Source organism: Strigops habroptila, chromosome 6 (genome assembly GCF_004027225.2).
Source record: "Strigops habroptila isolate Jane chromosome 6, bStrHab1.2.pri, whole genome shotgun sequence".
Lineage (NCBI taxonomy): Eukaryota > Metazoa > Chordata > Aves > Psittaciformes > Psittacidae > Strigops > Strigops habroptila.
Window position 1 is genome coordinate 67,144,505 of NC_044282.2, and position 14,549 is coordinate 67,159,053.

Below are 14,549 nucleotides of genomic sequence, written 5' to 3' on the forward strand. Positions count from 1 at the left end.
GGGCGGGCGCATGGAGCGGAAGTAGCCGGCGGTACCCTTCCGGGAGGCGGTGTGGAGGCACGCGGGAGGCGGTTGGAGCGCGAGCCCCTCTAACGGCTGCTCCCGTCCCTCGCCATGGAGGCTGAGGCGGCGGGCGACGGCGGCTTCACCAGCGTCGTGTCCAAGCGGAGCCGGAGGAAGCGGCGGGTGGCCGCGAGTGGGGAGGAGCCGGCGGCGGGGGCCGCCATGGACACGACGGAGCCGCGGCCCAGCAAGAGACCGGCATTCCCGCCCGTGGCTGCTGAGGAGCTCGGGGTACGCGGGGCGGGGAAGCGCGGCCTGGCCTGTGCGGGGCAGCCGGTCAGCCCTCGGGCACATGGAGCGGTGCCTGGTCTTCGCCTTGCCTCACGGCCTTCTCTCCCCGCTAGGTTGGAAAAGGCGAAATACGGAAGGTTCCCGTGCCGGCCAACAGGTACACGCCGTTAAAAGAGAACTGGATGAAAATATACACGCCTATCGTGGAGCACTTGCAACTGCAAATCAGGTTTAACTTGAAAACGAGGAACGTAGAAATCAAGGTAAAGAGAGCTCCTTCTGCTTCCCACTCATACCCGAACCGCGGCGCCTCTTCTCGTAGGGGTTCTCGTTCTGTGTGTTAAAGACTAGAGCAGCATTCTAAATCCCAGATAAAGCTGGGGAAAATGGAAACTGCTTGGTTTCACTTAACCAGAAAATCCTCACTGGGGGTTAAAATAACATTTGTTAGTTATTGCTTAGAAGAGAGTAATTAATGCAGGTAACGTTTGAAAGTGTTAAAGGGGCCAGCATAAGATGGGGGGAGTGTCAGTTTTCATAGGAGACACATGCTTCAGAATTAACAAGAATTTACTCTGTGTGTTAGACGTGATTTTGGAATGCAGTGTTAAGGCTACAAAATACTTATTTACGAGACAATTTTGAGTTAACAGTGTCTTGAGGGGGCAGCAAATCTTCTAATGGCGTTTGTTTGTGGCAGAAGATAAGGGCCAGTCATTTAATAGCTTGTGATTTTTCTTTAATAGGTTGTACTGGATACAGACACCAATTTAGAATTGTAGATCTTGTAGCTCCTCATTCTTTATTCTTTCTCAGGAACATTCATACCAGCTCCTAAGCATGATAGGCAAAGCTCATGCTGTGCCTTTGACGTACAATTTAATGTATTAGTACTGGTGATGTATGAGATCTTCTAATGTAAGAGTGAAAACAGAGACACCAACAGTAATTTTGCTTCCTAACCTTAAAATCTTACCACAAGTTTGATGGTAGCAACTAGAGAAAGAACTTGAAGGAGAAGGAAGGGAAGAGCAGGAACTCCTGAAGATAGACTGAGTAACTGTGCAGGTGAAAAACCTGGGATTTTAAAACCACTTTTTGATACGAAGCAATGGTTGCAGAGCCAGGTAGTTTTGTTCTTGATCGAGCCCATTTAATGTTGCCCCTATCTATCAGGAATATAAAACAATTGAAAATTCTAAAATCAGTTTCTGTCATTTCTCTGACATGGTGTGGAAGCTGTAAATGACATTTCAGAAAAGCTTTTACATGTCAGATCTTAACGTAATTACCTTAATTATTGTTCCTTGCTTTTCTCTTGATACAGGTTCAAATACTGCTCTTTCCTAAGTTGTCTCTGTTAGGATCTGTAAATGCAGATGTGCACAAACTTTTCCATGGTGGCAGAGCAATGCTTTGGCCCAGTATTAAACATGAACTGAAAATAAATGCCCCTGCTGCTTGCTTTGTCTGATCGATTTGTTCCTGTACCAAATATCTTCTTACTCTTTCTCTTAATTCATATGTTTTATTGAACCTGTCTGGGTTTCTTTTCACTTGCTAAAACATCTGTAGGATCTTGGCATTAGAACAGCTTTTGGGGTTTCCTACCATCATCCACCTCTGGTTTTCTGCTGTTCCGTGGTGCAGTTTAGCTTGTGGTTTGTTTTTGGGGTTTTTTTCCATAAAAAGGGTTCTCAGTGTGTGTGCATGGGGGGGCTGTTCAGCAGCTTCTCTTTTCCCTCCCCTCCAAACACAGGCTGTGGTAGTTGATGCTTTGTTTTTGTTGAGGATCAACATTATTAAAAAGCACCAAGTGTATTACTCTGGTCTCTCAGTAAAACACAACATAGCACTGTCACCTGAATGTGGGGTTTTTAGGGTTAGACTGTATCTCTCAGATTTCCACACACCCCCCAAGTTCTGATCCTACTTGCACAGCCTTAATTTGCAAACATAACTTTTTGTCTTGCAGACTTGCCAAGAGACCAAGGATCTCAGTGCTCTAACGAAAGCAGCTGATTTTGTGAAAGCATTTATCCTTGGGTTTCAAGTAGAGGTGAGTCTCCCAACTCCTAGGTTGTGAGAGTGCTTGGTTTGCTTGCAGGATGTCTTTGGCTTCCCTGAAAATTACAGTAAGAAATGAAAATCCTCAGGTGGTTTTCTAGAAATAAATTTGTTTGAAATTGTGACTAGAGTGGAAGTCTAATTTCTAAAGCTAATGCAGGATAAAAAAGTAACCTTCAACCATCACACAATTAAAACTACAAAGTGGAGGACATATTTAGCTGTATGCTAAGTATGCATATTTGGCAGAGGCAAGCATGAAGCAGTAATCTGATGTGCTCTGCAGATGAAGGGACTCTCCATTTTGCTATAGTCAAGCCTGTAACCTTCAGTCTGTTCAAAACTCAAACAAAACCACTCTTTGTGGTATCATATGGGCTGCTCCTTGCTGCAGACCTGTGCTGGCTGTTTGATACATTAAGTGGAGAAATACTGACTGTTTATATAAAGGAAACATCAGGTTTCAGCTCCGCTGTGGTACTGTAACACTCATGCTGATAACAGATCTCTTTATTTTAGGATGCTCTTGCTCTCATCAGATTAGATGATCTTTTTCTAGAGTCGTTTGAAGTTACAGATGGTAAGTGGCTTGTGCTGCGGTGTTCAAGTAGCTGTGGGTACCATCTGCAAGTATGTTGGTTTTGTTCCTTTCCCCCTGCTCCACTTGTGTCACTTATCCTCAGGGTTAATGAAAACCTTCATTACAGAGTTATTGTCTGGGTACAGGTGGCTTGAAAGGGTTATTATTTTTCTAAGATGTCCTAACAATGCCCCTTAAACCTTCATCCTTAAAAGTACATCACTTTATCAGAGAGATTTGATTTCTCTTGTCACAGGGTAAAATGTTGTTTTAAACTTCAAGGTAAAATGGAGCGTTTTGGTGAATGCATCCATTAGATTTTTAAACAGAAATAGGCTTTTTGCTTCCTAATATCCTGACAGCAGCTGGTGGGAAGTAGATAGCAGAAACATCTATAAGTTCATGTATTACTGGGACTCCTTGGAGTCCTATTTAGAGCAGCATCTGAATCTGATGTGTTTCATTTCTGTCAGTGCCAACTGTGTGCACTTTGGCTGTTTCTTTCCTCAATATTAATTGCTTAGTAACACAGGGAATGCCTTCCTCTGCAGTTCTGTATAAGAATTTCTCTCTGAGGTCAGAGACCTCATGGTTACACATAGCACCAGATACAATTTTCAGTTCTAGTCAAATTAGTGAATATAGATACGTATATATTGCACCTTAAGTTGCTTTCGTGCTACTTAGACTGAGTTGCTTCCAGCAAGGCAAGGATTACAGAAAGGCACACCACTGCTGTTACACTGAGCATGTTATTCTCGTTCTAGTCAAACCTTTGAAAGGTGATCATCTGTCAAGAGCAATAGGGAGAATAGCAGGGAAAGGTGGAAAAACGAAATTCACTATAGAAAATGTAACCAGGACACGAATCGTTCTCGCTGATGCGTAAGTATTGACTGACTTCTTCTGGACAGAGCACAATACCTCAACTAACCCATGTCCTTTTCCAGGAACAAGGTTAACCTGACTTTTATGAAACTGCTGTAGAGCAGTGGGAAGTCAAATAATTTAAGTGCTATTTTTAACAAACGCTATTTGAGTATTTGACCTTTTGTTATGAGAATGATGGGTGTTACCAGTACACCTAGAACTGAGTAATGCCCCACAACGTAAGAACAACTTCTTACAAGTAATCAAAGCTGAACCCACTGACCCTGTAACCTTTTCCTCCTAAAGCTGCTACTGCTAAATTTGCAAATTGTAAAAATCTATTTTAAAAAGGACTTTGAACAGGATTTTGAAGGGTTTATATTGCAGGTTTTCTGATTTTGAGGTTGTTTCTATTTACAAGTTTAGAAAAGGCACTAGTGCACTGATATTCCAACTCCTCTTTTAACTGCCAACTTTATTAACTATGTAGTAACAAGAGGGTTTTTTCCCCCATTAACTGCTGCTGCTTTGACTGCTTTTTACAGAAAAATTCATATTTTGGGATCTTTTCAGAACATTAAAATGGCACGAACAGCAATTTGCAATCTAATTTTAGGTAAGTCCTGTTATCTAATCTTCTCCTTTACATATAGATATATCTTGCAGTTTGAGAAACTGCTTTCTGGGGGTCTTACTTTCTCCCCTGGTGCTCCATACCTGCATTTGGAGCAGGTAGCTTGTTAGGAGTTGCCTTGTTGCCCTTAAGATAAAGGTTTGGGGAAGAATCAGCAAGCCCAGCACCTGGATTCAGCCTCCAAAACCCTCTCCATGGTGCAGAAGGAAGATATTTTCTGCTCTTTGATCTTTTGTAGCATTCCCTGCAGGGCTATTTGGAATGCACTGTGTAGGAGATGCCAAAGGGGGCAACCCAACCCACACTGACAGCAGCAGTTTAACTCTGAACGTGCAGCAATAGACTGCAAGGTGGTGGCTAACCTTGACCATCCTTCTCCCCTGTGGGCTTACTCTACTCTTAACACAGACATGAGAGCAAAACATCTATTTCTATAACACAGACATTATCTTGTTTACTGACTGACTTTGTGCTTTCTTCTGCAGGAAGTCCTCCATCAAAAGTTTATGGTAATATTAGGGCAGTGGCCAGCAGAGCAGCTGAAAGGTTCTGAGCTGCAGCACAGCTGCACCACCAAGGACTGGGAGTCATGTTTTCTGTATGCACAAGAGGCCTGGAGCTACAGAAGTACTCAGTCTTCTATTTTATTTGGAAGCCCAGAAGAAAACTGGGACTGTTCCTGCAGTCTGATTTCCTTCAGACATGCTGCTCTGTTTCAACACACCTGATATTTCTGTATAGTTATTAAAAGTCGTTTTAAGCTGGTTGTGTCTATCAGAAGTGAGAGTACGTGATTTTACTTAAACTTAGACAAAACCATGCTTCATTACTGACTCTGAACATCAAAGTATCGAGAGACTGCTGTCAGAACTTCAGAAAGCCTTTAACATTTTGAGCCTAAAGGAATCAGCATAGTTAAATGTTTATAACCACACATCACAGTTCAGTATCATCCTGGAAAGAGGAGTCAACTGGAACTCAAAGGTCAAAAGCTGCTACTTACAGAACAACATACCACATGAAAATGGTAAGATGACAGAGAGGTAAATACCATATCTGAACTTAATCCTAGAAGCTGCACCTATATAGATTTTTTTATTCTCTTAAAAATGGTCTGTAAGGCAGCCTTGTGAAGCCAAGAGCTACTAGTTAGGTACAAGAACCTGCCAGTGCATTAGAACAAAAGAACTAGGAAGTGCTGCGTCTCTGCCTTCTTAAAATGCTATGTGCATGGAACAGAGTAGAGAGAGATGAGAGACCTGTCACAATCCCATTTGACTTAAATAGGGGCCCTTCCAACCCTGCCAGCCAGACTTGTTACCAAGTCTCTTGCTGGTGAGCACATTTTCAGTTCAGGCTTTTGAATGAAAACAGAAGCTGAATTGAAACTACCAAAAACACGAGGAAATTGAGCAAGCATTTTTCCCAGTGTCCAAGTTTCCAGTGCAGCGCTTTATTAGGAAGAAATTTTTCACTATGATAGTAGTGAGACACTGAACAGGTTGCCCAGAGAAGCTGTGGCTGCTCCATCCCTGACAGTGTTCAAGGCCACATTGGATGGGGCTTGGAGCAACCTGCTGTAGTGGAAGGTGTCCCTGCCTATGGCAGGGGGTTGGAACTAGACCATAGTTAAGGTCCCTTCAACCCAAAGCATTCTATGATTATAGCCGGATTCATTCAAGTCTTCAGTTACTACGAGGTTTAAGACTTGCCATGTTACTTAAATGTACAGCTCTTGGCAGTATGAGCTACGTAGGGGAGAGCATGTCCACTGAGCAGCTCAAGGTAGAAGTGCACTACCTGGTTAGCACATTTTCTGTTCATCAGCTGCTTTTGTCCATTCATCTCAATTAGCTCAAAAGATAAGAAGGGAGAGTGAGAGAAGGACACACAAAAGTAACCGAATCTTCATCCTAAAGCAGGTGCATGCCAATACTCACCAAAAGCAGTAGAAAGGGAGAGGGAAACACACAGGAGGCCCAGAAAACTGCCCTACAAAAAGCAACAGCAAGCAGCTTCCATAAAGGATGTACCTGCTACAGAGAGGATTGATTCCACCAGCAGAGGTCTCACACCTTCCCTTGAGAAAGAAGCTGCCTTTAATTCTCCACATTGAAGGTTAGAGCTTGTGTTTTTTATACCACTTTTCACTTAACCCAACCATTCTGAAGCTAGGAGGATTTAAACCAAGGTATTTTATCTCATTTGGACATTTAGCAAAGAGAATCAGATAAGCCTTTAGTAAAAACACACACATAAGTGGTCCTGAAACACTGAAATAAAGCCTGGAACTATTTCGGGAGCTGTCTGCACCCTGTGCAGTTTTTCCAATAAACCTTTATAACTGAAGAAGGAACAAAAACCTATGAGCAGCAGTTTTGTTTTCTTTAGAGCAGGTTGCAGAGCTGCTTTAAGTTGAATGAGCCAGGTAAGTACTGAAGCAGCTGCTCAGCCAAGGTTCAAATATTTTATTTTGTATTCATGTAGTATGAAGGTTCTTATAGTTCCCACAACATATGATGTAGCATGCAGAGGAAAAACTAAACATTCAACATAAATCAGTTTTCCCCACACAAACTAAAAAAAAAAGAAAAAAAAAAAAGAAAAAAGAGAAAAAGAAACAAAAAGGAAAAAAAAACACCAACCAACCAACCTCATCCCTCCCCTTCCAACCCCCCCTTAAGGAAATAACATTAGCACTAATTTCTATAATGCCAGCCAAGATATGCACAAGCAAGTAAGAGAAATCAAAAGCATTTGCTAAATGTTTGTAACAAATACTTATGTACAAAAAATTCACAAAAGACTAGTTCCCCCTTGAAGCAGAGCACATGGCAGTTGACACTGGAACAGATACAACCACTGGCTGGGATTATAAACCACGTACTGATCCAGAGGAAGAAAAGTTACATGTAGTGGAGATTTTCGTTTTGAACATTAACATTTACCAAAGTTTGGCAACATTTATCTTTTAAATTATGCAAATTATGTAAACAAGAGGAACATTTCAAATCGATCTACATGCAAAACTTCATGTCATGCAAGGACACCAAGCACCTGGATTTCTCTCTCACAGACAGAGCCCATGATGTGCAGCACTCAGTTGAAGGAACAGCTATGGCAGACAGGTGCTCGATTGAAGTAGGTTCAGACAACCTGCACTTCCCACTGCTGATTATAAAACAATTTTTTTTTCTTTTAATAGAAAAACTACTATACAGGAAAGATGAACTGTCCTAAAAAAATCTAGCAAATGTTTTTCTTCCAGCCAATAGTACCACTGCAGAAAAGGGAAGGGATGATATAAAGTTGTAAAACATGGCTCACTACTTTTATATCACACAAATATATCAAGTTACCATCCGTTACAAATCATGATATGGACAAATCTAGAAAAGAAAATAATTCTCCAGGCAAAGGACTGGAGAACCGCAAGAGGTATAAATTTAGATAGTGTGAAGTTTTCCTCCTCTATGGCATAGGTTAACAAGATTTTCCCCCTGTATGAATCCTATATACATATATATATATATAAAATATTACCAGTTATTTATGCTACCTGTAGTATTCTTTAAATGCAGAGGGGAAACTATCATGGTTGAAACAACAGAATTTAAATGGCAAGAACATTTTCTAATCTAAGTACTGTAGAAAATAAGTAGATGGGAATCCTGCAGTTACATCGATCCTAATTTCATTAAGCTAAGCACGAGAGAAAATCATGGATGTGTCTAACACCTTGAGCAGCTGTATCTAAAATGAATCCAGAACAGCAGATCTGCCTTTGCTTCAGGACAGCTGTAACTGCTCCCAATTCCTAGGTGACGAAATCTAGCGGCCATCAAAGCATTCTGCAGTTACTATATGCACATGAGGGCTAGTTCTTGGCAGTAGCATTAAACTATATTCTCATATTAAGTAGAACTGTACTAAGTTATTTAGCAAAGAGACACAGTCCCTGGTAATATATTAACAGGTATAAATAAACTTAGTCTCCTGTGTTACAAAAAATGTAATTAAGGTGAATTAATAAGAAGCAATGCTTTGTCAGCCAGTCAATATATAGAAACATCTGAACAGTCACAGGAAAAGGAAAAGAGTTGACCTAACACCCAGTTAAAATTTTACATTCTTCTACTATATATATAAAACTGTGTGAAATAAAAGTAAGGATGTATATCCATATATTGAACTGTTAATATTCTGCTTGGCACTTTGTACTCTAGTTTTGTTTCTGAATCAAGTATATTAAATTAAAGCCCACCTAGCTACTACATATAGAAAGCTACATATATATCTATATATAAATACACACACACATATATATATATAGATATTTCCTTGTTATAAAAGATGAAGAAAAATAAATTAAAAAGCCAACCCCTTCCCTTTCTCCACCACACTGATATGCTCTTTCCATCTTTGCTGTCCTTCAGACTTTAAAGTGCTACACTGAGTTATTGAGAGAATAAAAGTTCAATAACACTTAGTTGGCTTCATGAGGCTCATGTTGGAAAATGTGGCTTCACAGAGAAAATACTTCCATTTAAATACACAGAGAGCATTGCTGGACGTCTTGAGCAGATCTTCAGAGATGGAGAAGAAAGCAAAAGTGTTGGGTGGTGCCCTACAGAGTCACACATCTACGACCATCTTTTTGTGGATATCTAGGCCTCCTACAACCTGGGAGGAAAAAGAAGTGTTTGTAAGTAGATGAGAACTGAAAAATCAGCAACACAGAAAGAACACGCTTTATTCAGAAGATGCATTCACAGTGATCATAATTACAGCACTTCCTTGGCCTCCCCAAACTAATTTGCATCTCAAGTACCATGAGATACATGAATTAATTATGTATGAACCAAGGTAGTTGTATTAGTACAATCTACACACTCAGGGGCCTGAAAAACAGTCTAAATTACACCATTTTGGCTTTCCTCCCCCATCTCATATTCTGACTTCATATTATGTTTCTGCATGTTAAATGAAATGCTGACTTGACTTCTGAAACACCCTGTAAAACTGTGCCTCTGCACAGGAGAAGCAAAGGGCCTTAGGAAAGGCAGCGGGACTGCTGACAAAACTGCACGCACCCAAAAAGGAATTACCGGTGTTCAAAGGCGCATGATTCATGCACAGAGAAAGGAAAGGGAAAGGTGCGAGGTCAGAGGAATTTTTTGTAATGGAGACAAAATTCAAAGGCCAAATGGTATTGCCAAATGCCACAAAAATATTTTTGTAGGTAGATGGCACGAAATTCAAGAAGCTAAAATGCAAGAACAAGAGATTGTAGGAATGAAAGGTGTTTTGTCAGGAGGTCAACAAAAACTGAAGAGATTAAAATCCCAATAAATTAGGAAAATCAAACAGTAGTACAAGACAAGGAGTCTGAGCAGAAGCTGGAGGACAAAAGAAAAGGCAATGTCGTATTTGATGGTTGGTTAGAAGACAACAGCACAGGGCAAGAAACAAATAGGTATTTCACTAATGCAAGCATTTGCAGGCTGCAAGTCATTGAGTTCTTTGCAAATGACCATGTGTTTTCACATGATGTCACAAAAATAACTACCAAAAAAACCATGCAGACAACAGAACCTTTTCATTTTAATAGTTTGGGGAAAAGGCAGATTTTTTCCTTTTTCAGAGCTTGCACTGATCATAAAAGTATGAACAAGTTATGTTTGAACTAAAGGTGTAAATTCGAAGAGTAGGAAACAAGCAGTGCTTGAGTGCCTGTTGACTCAGTGCTACCCAGGTGTATGTTCATTAATACACCATTTAAAATCAATGTGAAAACACTCATTATTGCCATTTTCAAGTGTTCAAGTTTCAATGTGTTTAAATTTAAAACTTGCAGTCAACTAATTAAACAACTTATACAACATGGGTGAGAATCAACCATTTCAAGTCTCAAGTGCTACATTCAAGCACTCTGCTCAGTAAAACCTGAAGTTTTTAAAATGTGCCTTTCAACTGCTAGTCCCTTTCAAGAGCAGCACTTGAGGGGTTACTCTGCTTGTAACTGACACAAATCCCGCTACCCTGGCCCCTGTAAAACCCCTGTGTTCTGCAGATGGTGATAATCTCCCCAGACCTCTCCACACTCTGCAAAGATAAACCTTTCTGAAGGGTGACTTGGAGCAGACACTCAGTTTAGAGACTGGGAGATTAACCTACAGGTAACCTCTGTGGAACACACCTCTCCCCTCCCACACCACCCCTGACAGGACACTTTTTGAAAGAGACTTGCTGTGCTGTACTCAGGTTTTGGCGCTCTGGTTTTACAGCTTTCAGGTGATTTGAAGCATTTCACCCCTGCCCTCAGGGAACTGTACATGCTGCCCACCATACTCTGATTTTTTAAGCAGCTAGAGACATCTAAAGCAACTGAAAGTGCTGTTTCTTTTTTAATCAAATATAACTGTTGAAAACAAGGAAAATCAGCTTCCTATGTCAAGCCAGTCACAACTCATCTTTAAAAAGACTGGAATCCAATGTATATCTTCATGTCAGGCATTTCTGTCTATATACAAAAATAATTAGGATTGGTCTTATGTTTAGTATGCCATGAACTGACACAAATTACTTTGTAGAAGTTGCTCTGCTCTGAGTGATCTCTTCAGGCATGGCAGATTCAAAGGGAAAGTCTGCATCCTGAAGGAACCAATTCTTAACTTGCTCATACACCCTAAAGACACTGTTCTGTTGGAAGCTGTAAGACAAAAATGCCATCTATAACAAAGCTATGTCAAAGAGTGACTATTGCCAAATCACTCTGCTTTTATAATCTTACCCTTTATACTGTTTACCATTTTTCTTCTTTTTAGAAGTAAAAATTATCTAAGTTTTCTTTATAGATTACTTACAGCACAGAATTCTTCAAAGGATATTCTTCCATCACCATCCTTATCTGCATTAATTATGGTTTTATCTACAATTTGCTGTAACTGAGTGTCTTTGAGATTGTTCCCAACCATCATCTTCAGCACCTGGAAGAGCTCTCCATTTGAGATATACCCATCTTTGTCCATATCATAAATGCGAAAAGCAACTGCAGAAGTAAAACAGATACATGTAAAACTTTCAGTAACAAATGTGGCTGGAAAAGGGCAATATACATTCATGTGCTTTGCACTAAGTGATGACACAATCCTGCACAAACTGAGAAAAATCCTGTGTTTTAAGTGAGATTTCTAACAGCCTTGGAACATCAGAAACAATATAATGAATGCTGCTACTATGGAATATAAAAGAAAACCCTCACTTAAGAATTGTCAACTGAAATTGTTTTAGCACCAGCAGTAAAACAGCTCTATAAATACTGAACTGGAAAATCTTCACCACCACAAGGTAAAGCACCCAGGTAGCAGCTCATTTACAAGCACAAAAAATGACAACCTTCCAGGGAATAGATTAATGAAAACCCCACCTGGCTGCTTTGCTACAAATCTGGCATTAACACTGAACTTCTTAGTTATTGGAAGCTCCATCCATGCATGAACCCATCCCTTCCACACTCCGAAGGCTTGGGTCATGTTGTGTTCCTCAGCTACAGTTCTCAAACCAAGAATTTAGTGCTGTTCTACTATAGTAGCAAAAATTTGCTTTATGGGAGCATAAGAATAGTATCAAAGCACATTACTACACAGTTCTGTGAAGTAAATAAATGAGAAGCAACTGAAGATATTCAGAAAGCAGCCTCCTCAAACCTTCCCCACAGAAAAGAACACCGGCATATTCTTCCACAGATGTGACAGATGTGTGCAAAAAGCTTACGATCTACCCTCATAATTTCTCACTGGATTTGTTGATTTCTCAATGTTAACCAACAGAAGTATTTTGAAGGATTGAAAAAATTTTTGTTAAGGAAAAATCGAAATACTTACACCTCAACTTCTGTTCCTTATCTCCTTTGACACTGAACTGGGAGACTCCTTCTATAAATTCTAAAGAGCACAAGAAAAATATTTACAAAAAGTGTATTTTTAAATAAACCAAGGCAATAAACACTTTTTAGAAATTGTAAAAATAATCTAGATTACCCTAAAATCGTATGGGTGACCATACTTTGATACTTAAATGTTCTTTAGTAGGAAGCATGCCAAATCCAACACTGTGCTCACTGACCTGACTTGTTCACACCAGTGTTTAAATAATTTTGTGGCTAGACTTTCACAAGAATCTCATCTAAAACTTCATGAAGATCTCTACTAAAGCTACTCCAGTGGGGATTCTAATTTTACAGCTCCTCTCAAGATTATTTTCCCAAATTAAAGCAGGAATTAGATTAAAATTTAAAAATGCTCTAAAACAGATTCCTAAAAAATATATATATTTCTATTAAAAAAAAAAAAAAAAAAAGAAAAAAAAAAGGAAATTAACACTGTTTAACACGGAAGTCATTCCAGGAGCAAACTCCTGAGTTGCCAAGAAAATAAAACCCTGGGATGTGCTGTGTCTGTAAATAGACTTCTTGGAGTTTTGGGTAGTGAAGGTAACAACAGTGCAAAACCAGAAGCTAACCTATGGTACAGGAAGAATACAGAGGTGCAGCAATACAGCATTAGGTTGAAAGGCCTGCTCTTGTTTGAACAAGTTTTGTGACATTAAATCAACAATTCAGGTATGATTTACCAATAAAATGCTGACTTGACTTTCTTAGCATTATGCTTAAAGATTAATCTAAAAAACCAAAATGTTTAAGTCTTTCAACAAACAAAAAGTAATTTTGCTTTTCTTGAATTATAGACTGGTTTGGGTTGGAAGAGACCCTTAAAACTCATCCAGTTCCAACCCCCTGCCACGGGCAGGGACACCTTCCACTAGAGCAGGTTGCTCCAAGCCTCATCCAACCTGGCCTTGAACATTGCCAGGGATGGGGCAGCCACAGCTTCTCTGGGCAACATGTGCACACCACCCTCACAGTAAAGAATTTCTTCCTAATGTCTAATCTAAATCTACCCTCTTTCAGTTTACTGTCTTTTTCCTCTGAGCTTCCCTTTGACAGAAATACATTAAATGAACCAAACTTGGCCAGATAACAACAACAGAATTCATGGCCCCTTACTGCAACAGCATCATTTTACCATGGAAAATTGTTTTTGACAACTTCCTGTTCCCCCCCAAGAGGAACAGCTCTTGATAATTACATTAATCACAGCTCAATGTCACATACAATATAGCATCATCTTTTATCACTGCTTATTTTTCACAAGGGGATTTTGAACAATTACATACAACGATTACTGCTTTGGAAGCGGATACCAAGAAAAAGTCTCAAAACCTCAACATTTTAGTTACATTGTAGGTCTTTCTACAGAAATTTAAGGAGTTTTGTAAAGGTTAATAGCTTTTATATTTTAACATTTTATTTAAAATGTCAGCCTGTCAATAGAAGTGAGACTGAAGAGCTTTCTACACTTAAAAACTGATTAACCTTTTCTAGTCATGAGCAACAAGAGATATTAAGTATTACCTTGAACAGAAGTTACAGACATTACCACTTCTAAGGGTCAGAGACTGTTTTAACATCAACCAGTAGCGAAGATTTTTAACCTTCTGGCCCTTCTCATCACAAGTATTTAACATAAGTCTAAAATTTTGGAGGAACGTACTAAAACAAAACTTGCAGTTTTCACTTGAAAGGCCTACCTAAGCTCTACCTAAAAAGAATCATGTAAAGGAAGCGTCAATAGAAAAATCTGGACCACTTCCACAATTTAGAAAGCTGTTTTCAAAATACTCCAACAAAAAGCAGATCTAACATTTGGGTAAATACAGCTTCTGCACAGACACACCACTCACAGTCTACCCACTTTTTCAGTCTCTTCAGCCTAAGAATATACTTCAGATTAGCACCACAATGAAGAGTCTGAATTACTGCACTTCAAGAGATATTTAATGAGCAGTCCTAACTTGGTATGCCCTGGAAAGCTATGACTAAACAATCTGCTTTTTTAAGCATTTCATTCAGGAGTGCCCTAATGTGCCAGAGAAACTAGTTTTACTGGAATGCAGTTTCACTAGGAATTAGCACCTTATTTTGATTAACAAGTTTTCTTCACCCCTCTCTTCTCAGCTGAAGCAAGATTTGAATTCTTAAAC

The 14,549-nt window shown here is 39.7% G+C and overlaps 2 protein-coding genes across 3 annotated transcripts in view; one reads left to right on the forward strand and one right to left on the reverse strand.

Moving 5' to 3' along the window:
* Positions 1-12: 12 nt before the first annotated feature.
* PNO1 (partner of NOB1 homolog) lies at positions 13-5,225 on the forward strand. Its single transcript, XM_030491125.1, has 7 exons — positions 13-294; positions 408-557; positions 2,270-2,353; positions 2,881-2,941; positions 3,709-3,826; positions 4,357-4,427; positions 4,931-5,225. The coding sequence occupies exons 1-7, from the start codon at positions 115-117 to the stop codon at positions 4,996-4,998; spliced, it is 732 nt and encodes a 243-aa protein (XP_030346985.1). The 5' UTR covers positions 13-114; the 3' UTR covers positions 4,999-5,225.
* Positions 5,226-6,898: 1,673 nt separating this feature from the next.
* The window catches only part of PPP3R1 (protein phosphatase 3 regulatory subunit B, alpha), a 41,533-nt gene continuing 33,882 nt past the window's right edge, over positions 6,899-14,549 (reverse strand). For both annotated transcript variants that reach the window (XM_030491126.1, XM_030491127.1), the window contains 3 exons: positions 12,332-12,391; positions 11,312-11,496; positions 6,899-9,128 (listed from right to left, as the gene is read on the reverse strand). In XM_030491126.1, the coding sequence (XP_030346986.1) occupies positions 9,081-9,128; positions 11,312-11,496; positions 12,332-12,391 (293 nt within the window). In that variant the 3' untranslated portion in view covers positions 6,899-9,080. The remainder of the gene's footprint in view (positions 9,129-11,311; positions 11,497-12,331; positions 12,392-14,549) is intronic.